Source organism: Cetorhinus maximus, chromosome 15 (assembly GCF_964194155.1).
Source record: "Cetorhinus maximus chromosome 15, sCetMax3.hap1.1, whole genome shotgun sequence".
In the NCBI taxonomy this organism is placed as follows: Eukaryota; Metazoa; Chordata; class Chondrichthyes; order Lamniformes; family Cetorhinidae; genus Cetorhinus; species Cetorhinus maximus.
The window spans coordinates 49703683-49719599 of NC_135893.1; the positions used below are offsets into that span (position 1 = coordinate 49703683).

The 15917-nt window shown below is 41.9% G+C and overlaps 1 protein-coding gene across 1 annotated transcript in view; it reads left to right on the top strand.

Annotated features, from left to right (window-relative positions):
- Positions 1–15917, top strand: part of LOC144691151 (uncharacterized) — a 369111-nt gene that overhangs the window by 191519 nt on the left and 161675 nt on the right. The window contains exons 26-29 of the mRNA XM_078559217.1: positions 3124–3257; positions 6489–6647; positions 10921–11101; positions 14086–14297. Coding sequence (XP_078415343.1) covers positions 3124–3257; positions 6489–6647; positions 10921–11101; positions 14086–14297 — 686 coding nt within the window. The remainder of the gene's footprint in view (positions 1–3123; positions 3258–6488; positions 6648–10920; positions 11102–14085; positions 14298–15917) is intronic.

The following is a 15917-nucleotide window of genomic DNA, read 5'->3' on the forward strand; positions in this document are numbered from 1 at the left end:
GGCCAAATCCAGAGGCTCGTCATCTGATCCGGACCCCACAGATGCCTCTTCCCCAGCAGTCCTCCGAGTGCCGGGGAGCTTGTCTGAACCTGCCTCCTCCTGCTGCGGACACATGTCCGTGCAGTGACCATCAGATTGTGAACCCGAGCCTGCTCTAGATCTAGGTGCCACCGAGGTGTCTGTCTCCGTGCTGGTGGAGGGTGTGGGTAAGCGCTGTAACGGGTCTTCCTGGCTGCTTATTTCCAGCTCTTCAATGGAGGGGGCGTCTTCTTAGCTGGAGGTGAGGACCTGGATGGAGTTGAGGGACTGGCTGGCTGAGGGTGTCGGTCACTTGGCAGAGCTCCCTGTGACCCAAAGTGGTGATAATTAGTGCATGGCAGAAGAGTCAAAAACACGAGAGAGAGCACTTGGTTGGGTTGAGAGAGGGATGATGTGGTGCAGGATCCTGTCATGGATGTTCGCCGCCGACCTCACCATCACCGCAGGCAGGGTCCACGTCCTCACCAGTCAGCACGATGGCACACTCCTCAAAGTGAGTGAGGGGCCTAATGTGGACCACTCCACCCCTGGTCCTGCAGTCGTGAGCCAGTTTCTCCAGCATGACAACAGATGGAGAGAGTGTGAGCAGGATGCATGGGACTGTGTGGAATGTTTGTGTGGTGAGTGGAGCCATGGACGGGATGAGGATGTGAGCTCCAGAGAATATGAGCCTGATGGAGATGTGAGGGTGTGTGTGAGAGTTAGTGGTGTTGTCTCTTGAGCTGTGAGATCCCTGTGGATGTCTAATGGGTTTTTGAGTGTGAGAGTTGAGAGTGATGAGGCGGTTGACTTACCCTGGCAGAATGGATGATATCGTTCATCCTCTTCCTGCACTGGATGGCTGACCTCCTCTGTGCTCCAGTGGTGCTGACCGCCTCTCAGGCAGGATTGGTGACCCTGGTTGACCTCCTGCAGCCAGAGCCGGAGTAGAGGACATTGCGGTGGCCTTGCATTGTGTCCAGCAGGTGCCCCAGATGCATCACTAAATCTGGGGGCTGCTGCCTGGCTTTCGGGGCCATCTGTCGCCTGGAGCAGTCCTAGTCTGTAGACATGAGGTAGGCTGTGCTCTGGCGCGCTTTAAATATGGCGCCTGGAACGAGGAAGCGGAGAGGTCACTGTGTGGTGGGCAAATCTGAGCCTGCCTGCCAGCGATTCGGCGTGATTCCCGTGATGCATTATTAATGAGGTGGTACACACTGGAAAGGGAACGATACGGCACAAAAACCCGCAAAACGTCTTTTTTCACACCGCTACCACACAGTGCAAATCTGGGATGATTCCACCCCTAATTTTTAAACTGTCCCCTCATTCTCTACTCCCTCACAAGGGGAAATACCCTTTCAGCATTCACCCTGTCAAGTCCCCTCAGGATCCTGCATGTTTCAATCAGATCACCTCTCATTCTTCTAAATTGTAATAGATATAGGCAGAACTTGCTCAACCTTTCCTCATAAGACAATACCCTATCCCAGGAATCAATTGAGTGAACCTTCTCTCAACTGCTTCCAATTCCGTTATATCTTTTCTTAAGTAAGGAGACTAAAACTGTACACAGTACTCCAGATGTGGTCTCACCAATGACTTGTAATAACTGTAGCAAAACATCCCTACTTTTATATTCTATTCACTTTGCAATTAATGACAACATTCCATTTGCCTTCCTCATCACCTGCTTGTACCTTGTTGTGATTCACATATCAGGACACCCAGTTCCCTCTGTACCGCAGCATTCTGTACTCTCTCTCCATTTAAATAATATACTGCTATTCTAGTCTTCCTGCCAAAGTGGACAAGTTCATATTTTCCCACATTATACTCCATCTGCCAAATTTTTGCCCACTCACTTAACCAATCTAAATCCTTTTGTACACTCTTTATGTCCTCTTGACAATTTACTTTCCTACCTAGTTTTATGTCATCAGCAAACTTAGTTACCATACATTTGGTATCTTCTTGCAAGTCATTAAAATGGATCATAAATAGTTGAGAACCCAGCACTGATCCCTGTGGCACTCCACTGGTTACAGTTTTCCAACCTGAATACGATCCATCATTTATCCCTATTCTCTGTTTCCTGTCAATCCTCTGAACGTGCTACTGCATACACCATGAACTCTTATTTTGTGAAGTAACCTTTGATGTAGCACCTCACTAAATGCCTTTTGGAAATCCAAATACACCACATCTACAGGTTCCCCTTTATCCTCCACCTTGCTTGTTTCTTTAATAAATTAGTCAAACGTGATTTCCCTTTCACAAATCCATGTTGACTCTGCCTGATTGATATTATGATTTTCTAAATGTTTTCTAAATTTTCTATTACCTCCTTAACAATAGATCCTAGCATTCGCCCTATGGCAAGATTTAATCTAACTTGCCTTAAGGTTCCTGCTTTCTGTCCCCTTCCTTTCTTGAATAGAAGTGTCACATTTGCGATTTTCCAATCCACTGGGCCCTTTCCAGAATCTAGGGAATTTTGGACGATCGCAACCAATGCATCTACTATCTCTGCAGCCCCTTCTATTAAGATCCTAGGATGCAGGCCATCAGGTCCATGGGACTTGTCAGCCTTTAGCTCTAGTTTTACTGGTACCTTTTCCCCAGTGATTGTTTTAAGTTCCCTCTGATTGAAATCCAAAACTCCTTTAAATCCAGAATTCTACCTTAAGGGATAAAATGTTGGTGCAAAATAATTGATATTCATAGAAAAAGAACACAGTCAGATTTTTGTCAGGCATTGATCCAGTATTCTTTTAAGCTTCACCTTGACCAATATAGGCCTATATAGGCTGAACCATTCCCCCCTTCAGATAATGGGGAAGAGTCACTTTCAGTTGGAATTTTAAAAGTATTGAAATGTAAATTATTCCTCCGATTTCATTCGGGGATCACAACACAAGATTTTTGGGGCCTGCTTGTAGATGTTATCAATGTACAGCCTCCCAACAGAAAGTTGATCATGCCCATGTCAGTGAAACATAGGTGTGTTTTCAAATGAAACTCAACCAATCTGGGCAATCAGGAAGACTAGTTTTAACATTTTTACTAACATATATGTATTTATTTCTCTTCCATTTTAACAAGGTGATGCTCTGAATCTTCGGCATGAGTGCAACATGGCTCAGAAAATTAAGAGGGAGACAAGCCCTACAGAAACATATAAACTCCAAGTGCAACATGAATTTCACTGCACTCAGATTACAACCTATAATCATAAGGTATCCTACTCGGTCTGGTCTGAAAGTTGTACTGTTGCGGTGTTAAATAGTAGGACCACTCCATTCATAGAAGTACCGAGGTAAGTCTTCATCTTCATCACATGGCTGACCATCCAGGAAAGCTGATCGCCCACCTGTGTTTGAAGCAGTTTGATTTTCATTCCATGATTTTCACAGGGTAGGCAGTCTGTGCTGTCAGACATGTCGTGAAGATAGAAGCTTGGCTTGTTCTCAACAAGCAGAGCAAACAATCAGTGGGGGTAGGAGACTTAATGAATTCAAAAACCAACTGGGTCCTTTATTCTACACTTTGAGGTCAGGTCAGGTTTTTATTATTGGGTTGGGCTAGAATTTTCTAAAAGCATAATGGGCGTGTGAACAACGTACGCCAATATAAAAGGTGTCCCATGAATTGTGATTCGCCACAGTTAGCTGGCCGATTTGCATTGCTCTGCCGTTAGCTTCATGAAAATAGCACCTCACCCTTAATCTCCCTGTGGTTTCCATAAAGTTGCTGCATTTGCGCATTAATCACACATTAAACTTACCACGGAAAGTTAATTCTAGTAATTAATAGTGTAAGTTCTCTTTTAACAATGTGGTAATTGTAAATAAAAGCAAAAAACTGCGGATGCTGGAAATCCAAAACAAAAATAAAAATACCTGGAAAAACTCAGCAGATTTGGCAGCATCTGCGGAGAGGAACACAGTTAACGTTTCGAGTCCGTATGATGTGTTCCTCTCTAAAAAGGTATTTTTATTTTTGTTTTGGTAATTGTAAATGACTGGCAATCATCCTCTGTGACCCACAAAGTGAATAAGCATAAGTGTCAGATTTCATTTCTTCAGTTAATGAATTGGTGGAGATTTTAAGAATGGCAAGTTTTAAGTTATAATTTTTTTCTTACTTTTTTGTGTCTCTCTCTTAATCTCGTCTTTCTTTCCTTCTCTTTTTCCTTTCTTACCTGATTTGACAATGAATTCACCCGCTCTATTTGACCCTCCTTCTCAGTCCTTCCTCTGTTTAAAATTCTTAAATCTCACTGGTTAAGGAGATAATCTGTTGATCCCATTGTTTACCATGTCCTAGATGCCCTGTTTCCCTTGAAATGCTATTAGCAGCTTATTTTTTGAGCAATTTAGAGCGCAAAGAAATTTGGGCTGTCGGGCACAGGAAAATTTCTAACTAACTGGGCATGCCATGAGCGGCAACACTTCAGTAAATTCAAGGCCATTGAATCTCCTTGGGGCTCAGTCACATTTTGGGTTTTTCTCACTGGAGAATTCCTTGGTTACAGCATTACCAGCTGCTCCTGTAAACAGACTTTGCCTTTCATATGACCAAGAATCAATGTAAGACCCAGGAAACATATTGTGAATACTTGAGTAACGGTCAATCTTGTGTATTAGTCGACCCTAACTTTTAGCCAACAAACTCAAACTCTTTGTACTTTCTCTTAAAACTGGTTTTCTGATTTTCTGCATTTTGCCGACAGATCTGGTGTGGCTGAGTCTGCTGTATGCCTCTAATCAGAGTAAAAAGCCTGCATATTTATGGAGTGAAATGAAAAACGTTGTGTGACATGAACAGGAGGGATTTTATGTTCCTGATGGTAGTAACCTGATAGGGAGAGACAGGCTACAAGCGGTTAAAACTGTATCACTGTGGCACAGGTTAGATACAAACTTCAAGCTGTTAATAAAACAGGAAATTATTCTGCTGTCTAATATCAGTGAATGCAATCCTAAAACGGAAACCTGAACTCAACTGCAGTTGGGAAATGCCAGCAGGTTGCCTCTGATTTGGACATATATCAGGCGTAGTCAAGAGTGGAATCAGGGGAACACAAAAGCAGCATTTGCACTGCTCTTAACCATTTCACAATATATAATAAAGGATGAGCAGGCTTGAAAATAGAAGGCTGGGGGAGGGGGGGTGACCGAAAAGAGGACTTTAACATTATGGAATGTTTTGATAGAGTGGACAGAGAAAGAGTATTTCCACTGTGGGGAAAAAGCAGAATGAAAGGCTGTCAATTTAAGATGTCATCAACAAATCCAGCTAAGGAATTCAGAAGAACTTCTTTACTCGGAGAGGGGTGAGAATGTGGAATTTGCTACCACAGGGAGTCGTTTGAGGCTCTAGACTCAACTATTCCAACCCCCTCCTGGCTGGTCTCCTTCATTCTATCATCTGTAAACTTGAGGTTGTCAAAACTGCTGCCCACTTCTTAAACTGCAGCAAGTCCTGTTCCCCAGACACCCCTGCACTCACTGACCTGCAAAAGCTCCCAGTCAAGCAACGTCTTGATTTTAAAATTCTCATCCTTGTTTTCTAAATTCCCCCCATGCCTTGTCCCTCCTTATCTCTGTAATCTCCTTCTGCTCCACAAACCCTCCAGATATTTGTGCTTTCTAATTCTGGCCTCTTGTGTAGTCCCAATTATAATTGCTCCACCATTAGTGGCTGTACCTTCAGTTGCCTAGACCCCAAGCTCTGGAATTTCATCCTTTCATCTTTCTGCCTCGCTACCTCATTTTCCTCCTTTAAGACACTCCTTTAAACATACCTCTTTGACCAAGCATTTGGTCATCGTACCTGGTATCTCATATGGCTCAGCGTCATACTTTGTTTTATAATAATCCTGTGAAGAATCTTGGGACGTTTTATAATCTTAAAGACACAATATCATTATAAGTTGTTGTTGTTGAATAGGGTAGATAAATCTAAGGGGAAGTTAGGTAATCCTGTGAGGGAAAAGGGAATAAAAGATTATGCTGAGGGTTGGATGAGAAAAGATGGGAGGAGGCTTGATTGGAACATAAACTAGTTGGGTTGAGTGGCCTGTATCTGGGTTATATATTCCATGTAATTTAGATGTATTATGGTGATGTGTTACAGATCACACGGGGTCCAATTTGCTGTGGCAGCATGCACTTTTCACATGCATGTTATAATCTGCAGCAATGGATAGTGATGGTAGAGGCTTCCACTTCCGTTCCATCACATGGCCGACCAGGAATCTCCCCACCCCCCCTTACCGACTGCCATAGGCCATAGGATTTGCAGGTTGATAATCGTTATGAACACACCCTCCTGGGCCATCAAGTCCTGGGGTGGGGGTCTTGAACCCGGAGCTTCTGGCTCAGAGTGGGGGACGTTACCCACTGTGCCACAAGATCCCCCTATATGTATTGTACTGTATTATAAATATCCGTGCACTCCGACAGCTCCATCTGCAGCATGAGGAAAATGAGTCGCGGACACACACCCAGCTCGAGATCAACTATGGAAAACACTGGGATGAGATTAATAACAGGAAGAAGATTTTCATCACTCAGCTCTTTAAGAATGATTCCAGCGCCAGCTTAACCAACTACTTCATGGAGGCAAGTCTGTTGGGAATAATTTGACATGAATCTTTTTAAACCGGATATTCAGCATTTTGGAGGGATTATTAAATAAATAAAAGGGTGGCTGCCAACACATGGCTGAAAGCAGGCAAGCTTGTGCTTGTAATTTTAAATATGCCTTCAGCAGTCCCTGATGAGAGGAGCATCAGTTTCCAAATGCTATAAGCCAAGATCAGAGTCTTGTCTTATACGATTCGATGAGACAGCATTCATTGAAAGGTGGAAAGCTTGTTTCTTTTTATTTTATTGTATTTATAATGGAACTCAGTTAATAGTGGTTATGTAGAAATATGGTCAAAAATCCGGAAATTCCAATGTATATGAAATCATCATTTGGTAGTACAGAACATGACTATAGCTGAAAAAAGAGACCTTTTTTTGTCAAAGCTTTTTGTCTTGCACTCGTCAGGATAATTCGCAAGAATACCAAATTGTAAAGGGAACAACAATTTATACTGCATGAGAAGAGAGTGCTGATTGGTTGGCAAATGGACTCTAGCACAAAGCACAGTGGTTAAAGGGACAGTGTCATCACCTTGAGGAATTGTTGGCCATCCCAGTTTCTGGAATAGCTAGGAACTGGTTAAGAGAGGCTTTGCATCATAATAGCCTTTGGACAATCATATCTGTGCCACCTTAAACATTTTCACCATTTTATTTTTCTTGGTTTGATTATTTCAACAAATCTCTCAATTAAAATGTGACATGCCAAAATGAAAGAGTAGATCTCTCCACCTCTCTGCTTCTCTTTCCTTCTTTAAGACATTCCTTAAAACCTTCCTCTCTGACCAAGCTTTTGGACCTCAGCCCTAACGTGGCTCAGTGCTATACTTGATTGATATCGCTCTTGTGAAGCACCTTGGGATGTTTTACTGCATTGAAGGTGCTGTATAAAAATAAGTTGCTAGGGCAACTAGTGAGTCCACTGCTGCACTGTCAGAATGCTTCTTTCCCCTGTATTTACAACCCTTTCACTGGATTTTTTTTTAGTATAGTGACAATGATTAAGAGCTCATTTCATTGTCCTTTTGCCACAACAGCCAGACATATGGGACTTGATTTTCTTGCATTATCACCTCAGAATTGGGCAGGATAATTATAGTATTTGAACCAAAGTCAAGTGTTGGGGCCTATTACGACATGCCTACCCCATCTCAATTCCCCCCCCCACCCCCATACATATGGGATGCCTCTCTCATGCATGTACATTATGATGCAGACAGACTTGACAAAATGCCAAATTTCCCTGTCTTCCAAAGTTGTAATTGCTGACGTTAGAGCTGCCAGGAAGAATCATCCCTAATCCCTTCGGAAGGAGAGGGCTCTTTCCCTCTCATTAAGCCTTGCTGCGCCTCTGAGGCACCTTTACTTCTTTAAATGACTTTGTCTCCGGGTGACTTCATCCAGGCCTTTTCTACTTCTAGACTTGACTATTCCAAATCGCTCCTGGCTGGCTTTGCACATTCTCACCTCTGTAAATTTGAGGTCATCCAAAACTCTGCACTCAGTCCCATTCCCCTATCACCTCTGTGCTTGCTGATCTACACAGTTCTGCAATGTCTTGATTTAAAATTCCAACCCTTGTTTTAAAATGTCCGGCATGGCCTCGGCCCCCTCCCTATCTCTGTAAACTCGTCCAGCCCACAGCCCATTGAGATATCTCCTCCAATTTTGGTCCCATGAGCATCCCCCATTTTAATCACTCCACCATTGACAGCTGTGCTTTTGGTAGCCAACGTCCTAATGCTCTATTCCAGAAAGCCAATTGGTGAAGGATGATACTGAAGCCAATCTTTACTTAATCTTACTTTTACTTACAGAGTGAAACATTACAAACATATACTTCCTAACTCAACCCCACAGTCTTAGTGCTGATGTGATGTTTTAGTTCACTTGGGTTCTGAGTTGCTGTGGCAATATGCACTTTAACATGTTGTAGTCTGGAGCTATGAATAGTGATGGTAGAGGCTCCAGCTTTCTTTCCATCACATGGCTGACCAGGAATCTCTCCCACTCTTACTGCCTGCCATTGGCATGTGTTTGAGGGACCTGAAGGTTGATGATCAACCTGTTTGACTGTGTTGTGAACATTCTTGGCCATGATGCCCTTGGCCATCAAGTCCTGAAGGTGGGACTCGAACCCAGAGCTTCTGGCTCAGAGGCAGGAACCCTCCCCCCACTTCAACACAAGATCACCTGACAATTTTAGTAAGCTTCTTTATATATGCTCAAATAAAACTCCAATTAATGTCCTCCACCTCGCTATAATTAAACACAATTGATATACAATTAGTACCTAAGCTCTGGAATTGCCTCAGTAAATCTCTCCACTTCTCTGCTTCTCTTTCCTCCTTTAAGACATTCCTTAAAATCTTCCTGTCTGACCAAGCTTTTGGACCTCAGCCCTAACGTGGCTCAGTGCTATACTTGATTGATATCGCTCTTGTGAAGCACCTTGAGATGTTTTACTGCATTGAAGGTGCTGTATAAAAATAAGTTGCTAGGGCAACTAGTGCTGCACTGTCAGAATGCTTCTTTCTGGAACCCAGCTAGAATCACGCATATATGCCAGATAAGTGTCAACGTCAGAAGATGGATCAGGGTTACAGCACAATTGTTCACACACAATGGTGGGCAGAGGACCAGCCCAAGCATTGCAGTTGCAGGAAATCAGTCCTGAAATGTTTTGTGAATCTTCAGTCAGACCACATGAATGGGATACGACAGCAGTCGCAATGTGGCAAGTTAACAAGTGGAGTTAATATTGAAATCATGAAGTGTAAATGTAGATAAAACAATAAAAAGGCCAACAACATTTGTTTTATAACTAGGGGAATAGACTACAAGAAATAATAATAAATTTCTACCTAGCATTAGTTATTGAGTGCTGCTCTGGGTGCCCATTTACAGAAAACACATTAAAGTATACACAGTATAGAATCTCTAGTTTGTTGCCAGAGATAGATAATTGCAATAATGGGACTGTTCACACTGGAGCAGAGAAGTTTAAGAGAAGGTTCCTTTGTGCAATTTAAACTTATGAAGAGGTTTGATAGAGTAAATAATGACATTGGGGTCGTCAATTTAAGATTGTCATGAAGAATGAGCAAATAAATTACAAGTTTCTTCACATGGGGGGGTGTTGCACCAAGGAATGTTTTACTGCAGCGAGTGGTTAAGGGAAAGACCATTGTATCCCGTAAGGCAGGCTTGTCCAACCTTTTCGCTTGGGGGGGTGGGGTGGGGGGGGCACATTTCCATTTTTTCTCATTCAAGGGGCTGATGTGCAAATTTCAGAAAGATAAGATAACTTTGAACTGAATTTCAAAAAATAATTGTGGTATGAAGAAAAGAAACCTGCTGAGCAAAATAAAACAATGCCAAGGCAATAAATTGTTGTTAAAAAAAGAGTAATTAATAAAGTGACCAGAGTGTGAGGGTCAGTGTGTGTGTGCCAGGCTCACTCCCATTCTCAAGGTGCTCACACACTCACCCTCACCCACACTCGCTGTGAGTGGGTGTGAGTACGTGTTGGTGTGTAGAGGTGAGGGTGAGTGAGAAACCTGAGTCTCTGTGTCTCTCTACCTGTCTCTCTCGCTCTCTCTGTCTCTCTTGTCCTCATTCCCACACGCGCACACTCTCTCCCTTACTCCCACACACACACACACACACACTCACTCACTCCCTCAGTCCTTCACTCACTCACTCCTTCGGTCCCACACACGCACACTCACCCTCTCATCCCCATCACAAACACACACTCACTCACCCCCTGCCCCCTCCCTCCTCTGCCCCCTTCATTCCCACACAGAGTGACTCACTCACACTCCCATATGCCAGCCAGCCTCTTCCACACTCCCTGTCCTCCGATCTCGGGCTCCACAACATCTCACTACCCTCCATCCGCCCCCCCGACAAACCCCGGCAGCCTGCCTCTCTGTCTCTCTCTCTCTCCCTCAACATTTGGAACAGGAATGTAGGATTACAAGAGGAATTTAATAAAATACATAGCTTATTGCAAGGGCCAATTCATCAGGATGTTTTCAGAAATGTTGTCAAAAATCTAAGTGTTTAAGGGCATCGGTCATAACAAACTCAAAAATATGTGACACTGTTGGGGTTGGGATGAAAAGCAAACGATTTTTTGGTATTTTTAACTGATTACAAAATGATATACTTTTTAAATGCCAAGGATTCCAATTCCTCAACTTGTCATTTAATAGCTTCAAACTGATTTGTCATTATCCAGTTCACCTTGCAAATTCCAGAGAAGCAAATTCATTACAGGACACAACTGCAGCATTCCCACTTACTTCAGGGATACGCTGAAAGCAACACACATGTCAAAGTGCTGTACAATGACAAGATACCATTCCAGGCAGGAATTCAGTGGAAGGATACGTCAAAACCTAAGTTGAAGAAGTGGGAAGGTAGGAAGACTAACTGGCATGAACACGACGGGCTGAATGGCATCCTTCTGTGCTGTGACCATTCTATGATTCTAAGCCAACAAGCTATAGGAATACAATGTATTTTGCATGTTAAGCACAACTGACAATTTGTATTTCAAATTGATGATCTGAAAAAAAAAAGAATCTGTTTTTGTTTAGTTCAAGTGATGCAAGTATTAATATATTTTGTCTTGTAGATTCTCCACAAATGATTATTTGGGCCAATGGCCATTTTCTGTATCTCTATGTAACAATGTCTGATTTTGACAGAGATTTAAGAACAGATTGCTTTCTCATTATTGGTCCCACAAAAGAGACATACAAAGGGGAAAATATGACAAAACTGGAGAAATGATTGAAACATGTCCTTTCTCACTGGTAAAACCTGTGAACAGATACCCATGAATTATGCTCTTAATTTGAAGCTGGTCCAAGACACAGGTTTTGTTTGACTTTCAGTCAGAACAGAAGTTACTGCAAAAATAGTACAAGAAAGATGAAAAATATCACGGCTGTGATGCTGTGGAGTTATCCAACTTAACGGCACAGAGCTTAAAATTTCATTCACTACCTGCAATCTTTATATCATTCCTTTTCTTGGTATTACTCAGCTTGGAATGATTACATCTTGAGTTCAGCCTACACATTCTCTGTGGAAAGATGAACAATTTTAGACCCAGTGCAGATAGAAGGATGATTCAAGAAATGTGTGGGGATACGTATCAGGGAAGGATTGACAGGCTGGGTCTCTTGCTTTCAAAACAGAAGAATGAAGGGTGACCCTATAGAGTCTTTAAAATTATGAAAGATTTTGTGGATACAGACAGACTATTTTCTCTTGTGGGGAAGATAGCCACCAAGAAATCCAATGGGGAGATCAGAAGAAACTTCTTCACCCGAAGAATGGTAAGAATGTGGAACTTGTTACCACAGGGATTGGTTGAAGTGAATAGTATACATATATTTAAGGAAAAGCTAGACAAGCACATGGGGGAGAAGGGAATAGATGATTACGATGCCAGATTCAGGTGAGGAAAGATGGAAGGAATCTCAAGTGGAACATAAACACTGGTATGGACTGGTTGGGCCAAATGGCCTGTTTCTGTGCCATATATCCTATGTAATCATAAATGTTATACATTCTTCTGTATGGAGTGATCACCAGCTTGCAACGTTAAAGAGCCTATTTTACAGCCCTCACCACCAATGTGCCCCTTCACCCACAGTCCAGAACTTGCCACGCAGGGGCATAAACTGGCTATGCATAATAAGTGTCAGTACATGGGGATGGGTGGCAATCTTAAAGGGACCACATAGTGCAACAAATGGGCCATGCACAGAAAAGGAAAATTAGAAGGAACTTGGGGGTCCAATACAAGGGGGGGGGATGTGGTTAGATGGTGATGGGATTTTTGCATTATGATCCCACGCCTGTCATGGTCGTGTCATATGCCCATAAAATTTAGTAGGAAGATGGACACTTTACTTTCAAAAGGCAGCATAGAATATGGATGGTTCAACTTGACAAAATGGACTCAAGGGTGAGGTGACTTCTTCTGTGGTCTTGATACAGACAAGGACAGACACATCTGAGCATGCCCCTGGAAAGGCATTAAAATGTAAGTGACCTTGGGTACTTCCATTGAAGAGACTTAAAGTAACAATGAGCATTAGACTTGCTGGTCCATGAAGAAGGAATTACAAATAAAGCCATTTCAGAGGTTATTCAAGGCTGGAATGTTGATGGGTTATCAAACATCCTCCATTGTGTGACAAATTGCTCAGTCATCAACCTATTTATGTGAACAATGGAAACATTGATACTGTTGGTCACATGACAGAAACTAGCTTGTGATAGGAAATACCTGGAAGTACCTTATTAATCCACAAGGACAGGCCAGGGAAGTTAGTCTGGGGCCAGTACTGACAGATGAAGAGATCTTTCCCAGAAAAAGGGACAAACCCTAACTGGAAAAGAAAGTCATCTTGGGAAGTGAATTGGGGCTAATTTATTTTACCTACAGAAATATATCCTCACTATAGGAGCTTGACCACAACTTCACTAGAAAAACCAGTAACTTCCAATGTCAGTGGTCTTCAGTGAACTAAGAGAGAATCCTTTAGACCTGCAATGTTTCAACTATCACCTTGAGGATTGATAATCGAAGTGACCTTTTTTTGACCCTTTAAGTTATCTAAGTGCATGTTACATCTTTAGAAATCATCTCTTGTGTGTGTGTGTGTGTGTGTATGTTTTGAGGAGTTACAATTACAATTTCTTTTGACTTAAACTTATAAGAAAGCCTTTTTCATGTCTATTATTTAAAGTCACAATACGCAAAGGGTTAAAACACTCCTCTAAAATACATCTTGCTGTGGTCAGTTGAGAGGTGGCAAAAAGGGAGATATTATCCCACATCTCTCTCCTGTTCATAACACACCCCAGCATTTTTACTAAACTGAGGTCAGGCACAAGAAGGCCGCTTGCCCCAGAGAAATGGAATTAAATGGAAGTGTTGCATCCCATTGAAGTCACTAGGACACGTTTGTTATTTTAACTGCAGGCCCAGCTACCACCCGCAAAGTCTTCAGACAACAGGTAAGTGTTTCTTTTCAAAATTTTGGAAAGGTTACTTATGGACCAGCAGGAGTTGAGAACTCAAGGTGTACAGAGAAGGACTTTGGAAGTGTAGATCTGAGAGTTATTCTTAAAGCCTACATTTGGAGGAAAGGTGCACGGGTAGGAAATTGTATTTGTTAAAGTACTGTCCCGTTTACCTGTTGGTGGTTCTGTGACAGATCGGTCGTCTGAATTTCATAGCTGTTGACTACAGAGCCACAGGCTATGTAGACAAATTACATCACCAAGAAAAGAAATCACGTATTTAAGAACGAGATAGCCTGGCGTTCATATGGCATTGGATGTACTCATTGTAAAACTTTATTTCTCAATTTTTGATAAGGTTCGCTGAAGCTAGATACACCTTGGCTTTATCTTCAGACTTCTCATAAGCTGAATCAACCTCACATTCGTGCATACCAATCAAGTGTGGAAATAACAGCAGCAAAAGCTATATCAGTGAAGAATCTGGTGATCTACACCTACTATAAAAACAAAGGAAATAAATTGGAAGGAAGGATTCATATTTACACACCCAGCACCACTTACGTAAAGGTTAGCAATAGTCTACTCTTCTCTTTAAAGGCTGCACTCGATTGGGGACAGTGATAGTTTCACATCATGTTTATTATGCTATATATCTACTGGTAGTTTCACATCATGTATATTATGCTGTATATGTACTGGTTTGCCCTTTTGAATCATTTTATTTTAGAGGCACAAAACCAGCCTGTAGAACTCCAGGGCTGGTAAATTCTGAATTAATACAAAGGCATTGAACTTGATCATTTAGGTGCACGTTATGAGAAATTCAGGTTTACATCAGATTGCAGCTCTCAGAACCTTATACACAAAATTGCTTCAAGAATTATTTAGGGGGGGCGCTCTGATGACAAGTATACTGTTGAACTAATCTGCTAGGATGGGTCTTCCCCTTTCTTACATCTAGTAGTATGATGGGTTGGACTTTGCAGTTCAAGTAACTGAGATCAACAGTCATTAATGTTGAAATTGGACAGCAACTTCTAGCTACCACATGTGCACTTAAACATGTAAATCTGGAATCTGCTGTTCGCAATACCCTGCTCCCCCAAACATTGCATGATAATGGCACCTCACCCTTTTATTCGTCATTTCAAATACATTGAGCAGTATAAGATTACTTTACCCAACTTATATACATGCACTAATTGTGCCAGAAAAATTAGAGCATGTCCATCCCTTTTAAAAGCATGTCAAGTCATAATTTGTGTTCAACAATCTCCTGGCGCTGAAAATTATTATTTACAAGTGTGGAATCTCATTCCTTCAGATTTTAATTGTTGGAGATTTCAAAGATGTGGGTTTTTTTAATACTTTTTCTTTCTGTCCCTTTTATCTCTCTCTAATTCTATTTTATTTCCCTATCATTGTTTCATTTTCTGTACTTGATTTAACATTGAAATAAATATTCTAATTTTCCTCTCCTGGTTCAGTCCTGCAGCTGCTCACTAATAATTCTTCCATCTGATTAGTTATGGAGATACATAGTTCCTTGCCTTGTTCACATAGGTCCTAGAAATACTTGTAGACGGGGCTGGGCTTTTTTGCTGGTTGACAGCAACTTGCCATATAAAAACCCACAGTCAGGGAATGGAGGCTGGTTCATAGGAGCTAATGGAAGAGTGAAAATACAAAGCAGGGAAGAGGGAAAACTTACCTCTGTGGAGTTTTATTTTTAAGTTTAATTCTAAAAAATCATCCGATTGTTTTAAGCAAAATTCTGCAGATGCTGGAAATCTGAAACAAAAACAGAAAATGCTGGAAAAACTCAGCAGGTCTGACAGCATCTGTGGAGGGAGAAACAGAGTTAACGTTTCAAGTCCATATGACTCTTCTTCAGAGCTAAAGTTAGCTCTGAAGAAGAGTCATACAAACTCTCACCACAGATGCTGTCAGACCTGCTGAGTTTTTCCAGCATTTTCTATTTTCGATCCATTTGTTTTACATTTGTTACTACATCAAGAATTGTTTGTGACATAATCTGAGTTATTCAGAGAAAGCGTTTTGGATTTTGCTCTTTTTTTTTATTCGTACACGGGATGTGGGTGTCGCTGGCTAGGCCAGCATTTATTGACCATCCCTAACTGCCCTGGTGAGCTGCCTTCTTCAACCGCTGCAGTCTGTGTGGCATAG